At 41.3% G+C, this 11091-nt stretch overlaps 1 protein-coding gene across 4 annotated transcripts in view; it reads left to right on the plus strand.

Moving 5' to 3' along the window:
- Positions 1-11091, plus strand: part of ANO4 (anoctamin 4) — a 448962-nt gene that overhangs the window by 341959 nt on the left and 95912 nt on the right. For all 4 annotated transcript variants that reach the window (XM_007465342.1, XM_007465339.1, XM_007465341.1 and 1 more), the window contains 4 exons: positions 380-501; positions 3703-3837; positions 4908-5004; positions 9898-9958. In XM_007465342.1, coding sequence (XP_007465404.1) covers positions 380-501; positions 3703-3837; positions 4908-5004; positions 9898-9958 — 415 coding nt within the window. The remainder of the gene's footprint in view (positions 1-379; positions 502-3702; positions 3838-4907; positions 5005-9897; positions 9959-11091) is intronic.

Raw genomic sequence — 11091 nt, forward strand, 5'->3', positions numbered from 1 at the left:
TTGGGCATGGCCTCTGGGGCAGGATGCTCTATTCATTCAAACCACAGAAGAAACCTAATGAGGCAGATGTTGTTAGTTCCACTATGACCTGGGAATCCAAGGCTCAGAGAGTATAAGATCTCCTAGCCTAAAAGTAACAGAACTGAATTTTAACTCAGTTCAGACCTGCCTGATTCAGGCAAGCATGGGCTTTTTACTACATGGCATCAACATCGTGTCCAGAATAACTAATCATACTGCTTTCCCTTCAATAGAATGGATCTGTTTTTTCCTCATATCACCCCTATTGCTACTCCTGCCATAAAGGCTAATATTACTATCAGCTTTTCCTTTTGGCTTTTGTGGGTATTACCTCACCAGCAGTGGTGTTTTTATCCAGGGAAGTTACAGAAGTAAAAACTCCATTAGAACCCACGGAGCAGTAAACCACCGCCATCTGCTCTATGAGTGCTGGGCCTCCTGGGGCGTGTGGTATAAATACCAGCCTTTGGATCTTGTAAGGTGAGTTTTTAACCAGATGCAAATATAAAGCTTACACAGGCTGATTAGGGCAGACTGTCAACTGGGACAAGCCAACATTGGGGAAAAAAAAAAAAACGGTCTGAGGTTCACAGCTGACACTCAAATCTAACTTCTTCCCAAGAGGGCAGCCTATCAGAGGACATGGGTCGTTCTTGGTAAACCTGACCTCCCTCTGATGAGGCTGGTGTTTCCTCCAAAAGAGCCTTGGAAAGGGGCATGTGAGATCAGCCAGGCCTCCCCCAGGATTCCATAAGAAGCTCATCACCCATGTGACTATTAATGACAAATTAACAATAACAGTTATAGAGAGGTAACACTGCTTGCATATATTAGTGACAAATGGAATATCAGTTACTATTATGCAAGTAGGAAATAGAGGGTGCTGTCGTTCTAATAAATTTCAGGCTTACTTTAATATTCACTTAAAACTAATAACCTTTAAAGATTGTTTTAATTCTGCAAGTCAAAAGAGTATATCTGCTTTTAACCTATGATATTTGTGCAGTGAAAATGTGTGTTCTCTTTAACTGTCTGTGTATGCCCAACTTTCTGCCATGGAGGCATTGTACTCTGACATCTCATTATTTATTTAGAGACTGATTATTAAGATTGAGTAGTAACAATCTACACTTCATGGATTCCTTATTAAAAAGAAAGTCATGTCTCGTTTCCTAGACTAGCCAGATTTATTTCACTTTTCCCCAAGCCCTTAAAAAATGATGCCAGAGGAAAATGAAATAATAAGACAACTCACTTTACCTTTCGTCTCCCCGGGTAGTCATTCTTCCTTCCAGAGTCCTCGTTACAAGGGTTTATTACTCCTGTTGACCCAAGGCCATTGACGAATTGTGTCCCCTTCTCTGTGTGAGTAACAAATGATCTAGATGTTTTGGGTGAGTGGACAGTATTTTCTGAGATGAGATCACTTGCCTTTGACGAGTCTCAATATACGATAAAATAGTAGGGAAAAAATATCAAAGCCAATTCTCTTCCCAGCCTGAGTCCCATGTTACAGGATTACATCGATTAAAAATTACAGAAGATTGCTGCAGGCAAAGCAGCTCCCATCCGTGACAGTTTCTTGATTAAGATTTTATCATTTTTCAGTGAGTATTAATTAACTGCCCATTGCGTTCCTCGTACAATGCTAAGTACTATTGGCAAAGACACACAGAAGCCATGGTCTCTGGCTTTGAGAAATGCACAGTTTCCTTCAGGAAAACCAGCCCTGCAAACTTGAGACAACTGTAAAACAAGACCATGCATAATTTGGTAACATGTGTGATGGAGGCCAAAAGTTTTACAACAATTGAGAAAAACGGAAAGGATGGATATGGGCCAGTGCCCCTGTGGAAGGTGCAGAGCTGAGCCCTGGAAGAGCAGTGGGATTTGTGTTGGCCAAAGGGAGGGGACATGAAAAGCACAAGCAAGCTTTGAGTGGAATGAAGTTGTGGAGCAACTGGGGAATCTCATCTCTTAAATAGTTCTTGTCCTATATCTAGATTTTGCTTCCTCCATATCTCTGGAATCTGGCCACATCCCAGCATCTCCTCTACCACTGCTGCTTCCTTCACCTGTGACCTGGACTATGGCTGTTTTCCCCTACATGGTCTCCCTTTTTCCTTTCTGGCCCTTCCACTCCATTCTCCACCCTGGAGACAGAATGTGAAACTGGTCATGTCCCCAGATTGGCTACAGTCCTCTCATGGCTCTTCATTTTTCTCAGGAGAAAAATCAATGCATTTAGCATGGTCTGCTAAGGCCCATCAAGGCTTATCCTGTGCCCACCTCACCAGCCCATTTCTTATTATCAGTGTTCCAGCCACACCACCCTTATTTCACCTGGTCCCTCCTATCACACAGCCTTTGTAGGTTCTGTTCCCTCTGCTGGAAGCACTCTAGCCTATCCCTAACCCCACCCAGTTAACTTTCATGCATCAGCCCAATAGTCACGTCCTCAGAGAAGTCTTCCCTGGCTAGAGTTGTCAGATGGCTTTGTTATATACACTTATTGCATTGTGTTCCCCTCCTTTGTAGCTCTTTTCCCAGTTTTATAATTATAAGCTTATTTCTTTAATTGATTTATGTGTGTCTCCTCTGTCACCCTGCAAGCTTCATAGGAGGAGGGACCAAGCTTGTTTTGCTTGCCATTGTGTTCTCAGAACTTAGCACAGTTTTTGGCACATAGTAGGTATTTTTTAATTTGTTGAATGAATAACTGAATATTTGTGTATATGAATATATGTTGGAAAAGTCTTCTGGAAGTGGAAGGTTTCGGTTGGGACACAATAGAAGATGGGATAAATAAATAATCCATGCTTTTAGGAGCCATTGAGTACTCTAGGAGGAAAGCAGCAGACAGCATTTGGAAACAGATGGTCAACATTCGTTTAGAAGGAGAATAAAAAATAATTCGAATATTCTTACATTGGACTAAGAAGTAATTAACTTCCAAGTTATGAAATTTAGCTGTTGAAAGGCATAGAAAACACAATAATGATATTTAAGAAATAAAAACCAAACTTCACAGACCACAGGCAGGCTGGTTAGTCTCAAGAAAATATTTATAGAGGTAGATGTCAATGCCTGTGAAGAGTCATCACTTAAAAGGGAAAGTTGCCCTCAGAATTGATTCATGTTGGATCTCAGTAATTAGAGTTCTTTCTTTGTAACATCTTATGATTCTAGCATTTTAAACATCTTGTAAAACTACAAAATATCGAAAGGGGTGTTTAAAAGTTTTTCACAGTAATTTTGTTTACTATTTTTTAAAAAATATATGTAATTGTAGTACATGCATTACAAACACACACACACTCAGAAATGGCAAAAATGAGATGATGTGTTGGCACCGACTCTTCAAATTCCCCTGGTTCCTTGTCAATAACAGTATCATGTATAACTCCCTGAATGAGCTGGGTTTATTCTGTGTTTTCAGAACAAGCTTGCATGCAATCCTGTTCTTTTATGGAAGGGTTCATTCTATTTCTGATCTAGAGTAATAAGAAAAGAAATTTAAGTCCAGAGCTTAAATTTGGTCAAACGTTCCATTCTCTCGGCTTACTTTGTCTGCATGGTTATCAGCAAAGCCACAACAAAGTAAAATGACTGAGCAAAGTGTTATAATGCCTAACTTTAAACACTTCAGTATAATTTGCAAGGCTGCTGTGTCTTAAACAGGCGGTACTTCGGAGAGAAGATTGGGCTGTATTTTGCCTGGTTGGGCTGGTACACCGGCATGCTCTTCCCAGCCGCTTTCATTGGATTATTTGTCTTTTTGTATGGAATCATAACTCTGGATCACTGCCAAGTCAGGTACGGGGAGCTCTGGGTGAGCCTGCCTTTGCTTATATTTGGAGTTGGGCATTTGTGTTTTTGGGGTGTTCACAGACGATCGGCCCACTTAGCTATTCATTTTAACTTCTTTCCAATCTCTCCTGGAAAAATTCAAAACGTTCAATTCACTAGGTCTGCCCATCCATTGCCCTTGTTGCTGTGGTCTCCAGCTACCAAGGAGGCAAAGCTCACATTTATGGGTATACAAGCCACTACATATCCACAGAACAAATCACTTTCTTTCGCTGGCTCAAAGTTGCTCTTTTTCTGACTTTTTCACCTTTTTCTTTCTAACTAATACTGCAAAATAGTGGGTTAATCATCCTTTTTTATCAATTGTGTGTTCTCACAAGGACCCTGTAAGCTGGAAAGACATCTCACCAACTTGCTGAAACCTTGTGAATGATTCAGTGTTAACAATTGTTATCTTGACTCTTTTGCTAGAATATAGTTTAATGTATTCATAGAGATCTTCGTACAAGGCCAGACAGTGATCTTAAATAATAAATAAATGTGCCTTTTAGAAGTGACTGCAAAAATAAAAGTGACCTGCAAAAATATTTTAATTTCTGGGGAAATTGTTAGTGAGATGTGGTTTTCTCCCAGAACTACTTCCTAGTGTTTTTATTTATTCCTCCATAATTTATTCTTATTTATCATGCACATAGAAGTTAAGACTGGCACTGTGAGGTATCTCATTGTTCCCATAATTCAGTATGAAATTGCTTCCAACCTGTGCAGTGTTGTGAATGACTTCTGTATAACCTGAGGTAAAAACAATCAATGTTTTGCTTCATGTATTTTCCTGAGCTTAACTAATTAATATGTAAAAGCCAAGAAACAGCCTCATAAATACGTAGGTTTATCAAACTATTAAACTGGGCAGGCACTTGTTTATATTAATAACTAAGAAAAGGCTAAGAAGCTTGTGAGGGCAAAAATTTAATCTACTGAATCTTATTTACTGGTCGACTATTCTGGTGAGATTGAAGGGGAAAAAAATGCTGTTATGTCATCAAAAAGTGGTCCTTTTTTGTTCTCTTTTCCAGTAAAGAAGTCTGCCAAGCTACAGATATCATCATGTGTCCTGTGTGCGATAAATACTGTCCATTCATGAGGCTGTCAGACAGCTGCGTTTATGCCAAGGTAATTTCAACTAGGCAGCATTTTAGTCAGATTGAATTTATTTGTTTGTTTGTTTGTTTGTTTGTTTATATAAATTTATTTACTTCTTTTTGGCTGTGTTGGGTCTTTGTTGCTGCGTGCGGGCTTTCTCTGGTTGTGGCGAGTGGGGGCTACGCTTCGTTGCTGTGCGGGGCTTCTCATTGCGGTGGCTTCTCTTGTTGCGGAGCATGGGCTCTAGGCGCGTGGGCTTCAGTAGTTGTGGCATGCGGGCTCAGTAGTTGTGGCTCGTGGGCTCTAGAGCGCAGGCTCATTCCTTGTGGCACATGGACTTAGTTGCTCCATGGCATGTGGGATCTTCCCGGACCAGGGATCCAACCTGTGTCCCCTGCGTTGGCAGGTGGATTCTTAACTACTGTGCCACCAGGGAAGTCCCAGATTGAATTTAATATACACCTTCCTGAGAGATGGTGGTGACCACATTCTCTCCATCCTTTCTGGTCTTTGATTCTCAAGTTTACCTTGTAGGAGAGACTTACGTTCATCATTCAGTATTCTAATTCAGATATTTGTTTTACTGTACATGTATTTAAAATGTATTGGCTCTAGTTATTATCACAGGAAGCAAATAGAACAGTTGGTGGAATCAGAGAAAATTAGGTTCAAATCTTGACTGTGCTATTTACCACTTGTTACTAGAGGAACGCGTTATTTAACCTCTTCTGAGCCTCAGTTTTCTCATCTGTAAAATGGAGAACATGATAACTCGTTTCACATGACTGCTTTATAAGAAATGTGATAATGAGCGTAGTGCTTAGCAAATGGTAAGGTCTCAGTAAGTGACAACTGCCATTATTTTCCTCCTCTTCATCATCATTATTGTCCAAAAGACCTAGATTCAAGTTCAGGTCACCTACTTACCTCCTTGACCTTGCACATGTACAGACTCTTTGAGCCTGAGCTTTCTCTTCTCTAAAATGCAGGCAGCGATACCTGCCCTCTCTGCCCCATGGCATGTCATGAGGACCAAAGAAGATAGTATATGTGAAAGTGCTTTGAAAAAAAAGTACATAACACCATTATGTCTATATGTTATTACATACCCCTTTCTGATGTGCCCCGGTCCGGGAAGATCCCACATGCCGTGGAGCGGCTGGGCCCGTAAGCCGTGGCCGCTGACCCTGTGCGTCCGGAGCCTGTGCTCCGCAACGGGAGAGACCACAACAGTGAGAGGTCCACGTACCGCAAAAAAATAAAAAATGTGCCCCGGTCCGGGAAGATCCCACATGCCGTGGAGCGGCTGGGCCCGTAAGCCGTGGCCGCTGACCCTGTGCGTCCGGAGCCTGTGCTCCGCAACGGGAGAGACCACAACAGTGAGAGGTCCACGTACCGCAAAAAAAAAAAAAAAAAGGTCATGAGTTAAGCACGAATGACTCAGGTATAAAAATCCTGCTTTTGGAGAATCTCAGAAGCCCAGTTTTGTTTGTTTCTTGGGGTGATGTTTGTTTGTTATGTGAAAGATCTGCCTTGAGTGAAATTCTTTTTTTTTTTTTTTTTTTAGGGGAGCTGTAATAATTCCTTAAAATAATCATCATGAATAGTTAGAGTGCTCAGATTTTATAGGGCCTTCATTGGTCGGTTGTCCTACCAAACTCTCTAGATCTAAAACGATAATAATTATAATGATAGCTAGGCAACCTACATTTATTCTAATTCTCACAGCAACTTCAAGGTAGGTGTTATTATTCCCATTTTACTCAGAGACTCAGAGAGGTAGAAGTTTGTTTATCTGTGGTCACACAGCAGCAAGTCGCTGGCTCTTGGTTTATCTGAGTGCAAAACCCGTCGTTGTGCCATACTGAGCTTCAAGATGCTTAGATTCTAAATTTTGGATTTGGTCTGGCCTAGAAACTTAGTAAAAGGAAGGCTTAAGAGCCTCAGAGTGAAATAACTGAAGTTATACAGTCTCCTTTCGAAAAATTTATTAGAAATGCCGGACTGATTTAATGAGACTGAGGATGCGTAGAAATATTGGATCAAATAGGAGCCCAGATCCAAGTCAGTCAACAGCTCTTGTGCTCATCAGGAATGTTTTATCCCTGATGCTCGCACTTGTACTTGCAAGGGTCAGAAACTCAATCAAACTGGCTTAAGCAGAAAGGGATTTACTGGCTCGTTTCACTGCAGAAGATACTAGAGCAGCTCATACTGTCTGAGCAGCAGAACCTCATGCCGAGAACTGGTCATCCAGGCCCTCAGATCTCACTCTCTGGCCGCCTGTCTATATGATCATTCCGTAGACAGGTGCTCTTCTCATAACAGGAAAGATGGCTGCTGACTGTCACAGCTCCAGGCCTCCATCTTCCTTCCTGTATCTCCCTAAACATATTTGTACGCTTATTTTAAATTCTTGATCTGCTGTTACAGAATGTCTGTTTCAGAAGGTGTATATTGCCTACTTTGGAATTTTTTGGAGGCAGCATCTTCCCCAGATATTCTGTTATTTTGGCCTGTGGGTGCTTGTCCCATGGAGGTATCGACCACTTTGGGTGAGGGTCAGAGGCCAGGTCAGTCCTGGTGAGTTTACAGAGGGAAGAGGACAACGTGTCCCAGGCACCACTGTGCACTGTCGCTCTGTCAGAGGACTTTTCTGGTCAGAGTTTCATTTGTAAGCCTGTTTAGAACAAAGCAGAATTGGAAGGAGGCGCTCTCCCTTGATGGTAACTACCAGCCCTGGGGTTTAAAAGGGAAAGGACTGAGAAGTGAATGTTCGAGGCCAGCCGGCCAGGCAGCACCTACATTCATCATCTCTCCGACAAAGTGGGACTCTGGGCGTCCCTTATATTACCCCCAAGAATACCAGCACTTGTGATTTGACCTGTTGCAGCTGATTTCTGAGGGAGAGGAAACTAATTTTCCAATGCCATTGAGGGAGAGGCTAGACTGGAACTTATGTATTTCTCTAACCTGTGTTCTCACTCTGCTTGGGAACCACTACCACTCCCCACCATCACACACACACACACACACACACACACACACACACACACACACACACACACACACACCCACACACACACACACACACACACACACACACACACACCAGCTTAAGGCAACCTTCTGTTTTCCCTGGCATTTCTCAGGATCTTGGTTTGTGTGTTTTTGTGTTTTGTCAGTTCCTGAAATCTACTCTCCTGCTTCTCCAGGTTTGATTTTGGCAGAGGGAGCCATCAGCCTGTCCTAGCTTACCATCTTAGGAGGAGCTAGAAGTCCCTATTAATTCACCCTGATTCACATATTTCCAAGTCGGTAACTGCAGTGGGAAAATGTGTCTCTCCAAGTGTTTTCTTACCGGTTCCAGGGAAGGACTCCAATTGGTTGTACTTGAGCCATGTTACCCAGAGAAGGAGGAAAAATGATCCCCACAGCCTAAAACAATGACAACCACAATCCATTCCGGAATCTTCCCTGATGGTGCAGGGAGTGTCCACCGGGAAATACCCTAGGAGGGAGCACAAACCAACCACTTACCATCAAGGCTTTCAGGCTTGATTTGATGCTGACCACCTGATATACATAGTGTAACGCTCCTTCTGGCATCGAAATAAGTTGGCTTTAGACTTTTGTCTCACACTAGGTGTTTGAATGCTCTGCATCTCTCCTGTGTTTAAAGAAAGAAAAGTCATAAACTTTTGGAAAATTTTGAAATACATCACAATCTGATATAATAGGAAAAGACCTGTTTATACTTGGCACGTTCTCCAAGGGACAGTAAAGTATACTTTACAGAGAGCTATAAAGCACCAAAAAAAAAAAAGGTTATGCTTTACGAACATATCAGTCATCATTTCAGTTTGGCTTGACGTTGGTGTGATTTATCCTGGAGGTGGAAATGAGCTTGGCAGTGTTACAGCGAAAAGAGATATTTTTGCTTTCTGCTATGATGATTGCAATAGAATATATTATTCTAGCAATAAAGTATTTGCTAGCTGTCTTTGTGTTATGTGTAAGAGGTAAATGTAGTGATTACCTGAGGCTTTAATAAAGGTGGAAGTGGTTTGTGTTAATGGGTTGCTCTTCTTTATAATGCCAGAGTCCAGGGGGCAGCCCAGAAAATGTTTGCTCAAAACTGCACACACAAAATGGCCATGTTTTCAAAGAGAATAAATGAAGCATTAAAAATAGTGCTGGGGAAATCAGAAATCTTTACAGCAGCAACATTAATACCTGCCTGGTCTTTTTTCTTTTTTAAATTTATTTATTTTGGGCTGTGTTGGGTCTTTGTTGCTACGCAAAGGCTTTCTATAGTTGCGGCGACCAGGGGCTACTCTTCGTTGAGGTGCACAGGCTTCTCATTTAGGTGACTTCTCTTGTTGCGGAGCACAGGCTCTAGGCGTGTGGGCTTCAGTAGTTGTGGCTCATGGGTTCTAGAGTGCAGGCTCAGTAGTTGCGGCGCACGGGCTTAGTTGTTCCATGGCATGTGTGTATTCCCAGACCAGGGCTCGAACCCGTGTCCCCTGCATTGGTAGGTGGATTCTTAACCACTGTGCCACCAGGGAAGCCCCCTACCTGGTCTTAAATATAAATCTATCCACATGAGATATGCATGTGTGTTAGTTTTTATAGTGTGCAAAAGGAAATTCTTAACAGCACCATTGGGGCTGCTGATAAATGCTCAACTAAGTGATAGCCACATAAATGGAACAAATTCTCCTTTCCATACCCAAACTATTTCACAGAAAAAAAATCCCTTCTTCCTTATGGTCCAAAAGGAATATCCCCCAAAGAAACCCTGTCAAATTCATTGCATTGTCAGAGCTATTTTTACAGAACGTGAAAGAAAAAAAAACAAAAACGTGAATTGCAATATTATATATAGGAAATTAGTTTAACTGTGACTCATAATGTTCCCAGGTAACCCACCTTTTTGACAATGGAGCCACTGTCTTCTTTGCTGTTTTCATGGCAGTCTGGGGTAAGTGTTCTACATTCGTATAACTTGTTCCCATCATCTGCTCTATGATATGTTCCTTTAAAGTCTGATTTTGGATATGAGAGGAAGAAGCTTGAGTAAATTCAGTTGGCTGTTGTATTAGACACAAGTCGATAAATAATTCATTTGGTTTATTTTAAAAGTGTTGTTGTAGAGGAGAACATGTCTTATTTCTCTTAAGCCTTCAACAGTTTCATCAGCATTCCATTATTGGAGTAAAATTCACCTTCTGTCGGAGACAAAAATAAAGCCTATGGTATACCAAAAGGTCTGCTGACACCTGAATACCCATCTCAGTATATATAGGACTTTCTGTTGTGAGTGGAATCCTTTCATCTGACTAATATGTGAGTACCCACCGCTAGGCTTCTTCCAGTTCTGGTCAAAATGACTCCTCATAAACAAGATCTACTCACAGTACTGAATTGAGTCCTTCTAAATCACTTCAAGCCAATAGCCCTATTATAACAAGGTATGATGGAACATTCACTTAAAGCATTCCTTAGCCCAAAGAAGTTACTCAACCCACTTTTTGGTAAAATGGGTTTAATAATATCTTCCTAGTCAAATAACTATAGGGCTCTAATTTAATAGTACAGAAAAGAGTCTGGACAACTACATAATAAACGATGAATGGCGGTTACCTTTGGAGAGGAGGTTACCTTTCGCGGAAAGGTAGGTAGACAGTGATGAGAGTCAGGCCTTTTACGCTATGTATTTTCCGTTTGGTTTGAATTTTTTGACAATGATTATGAAATTTTTCTAGAACTTAAAAAGCCAAAATCTGAATTTTGAGGTTATAGAACTCTACTAACTCAAGGCTTAATGAATATCAGAATCTTTGCCATCTTTCAGGGCCTAGCTGAAGTGGCATCTTCTCCAGCCAGAAGATGTCTTCCTCCTTTGAATTTCCATAGCATTTGGTTTATGCCATTCTTTGGGCACTGATAATGATTTGCATGCACAATTTTTCTCCCCTGATAGGTTCATGGTCCTCAAGGACTATTATGGTCATGGAAAACCTTATGCATTTCTTTTGAAGACAGAGAGATTAATATTCATTAGATGGATGGATGGATAAATGGATGGATTGGGAAAAAAGAAGGGAAAGAAGA

This window comes from Lipotes vexillifer, unplaced genomic scaffold (assembly GCF_000442215.2).
Source record: "Lipotes vexillifer unplaced genomic scaffold, Lipotes_vexillifer_v1.1 scaffold141, whole genome shotgun sequence".
NCBI lineage: Eukaryota > Metazoa > Chordata > Mammalia > Artiodactyla > Lipotidae > Lipotes > Lipotes vexillifer.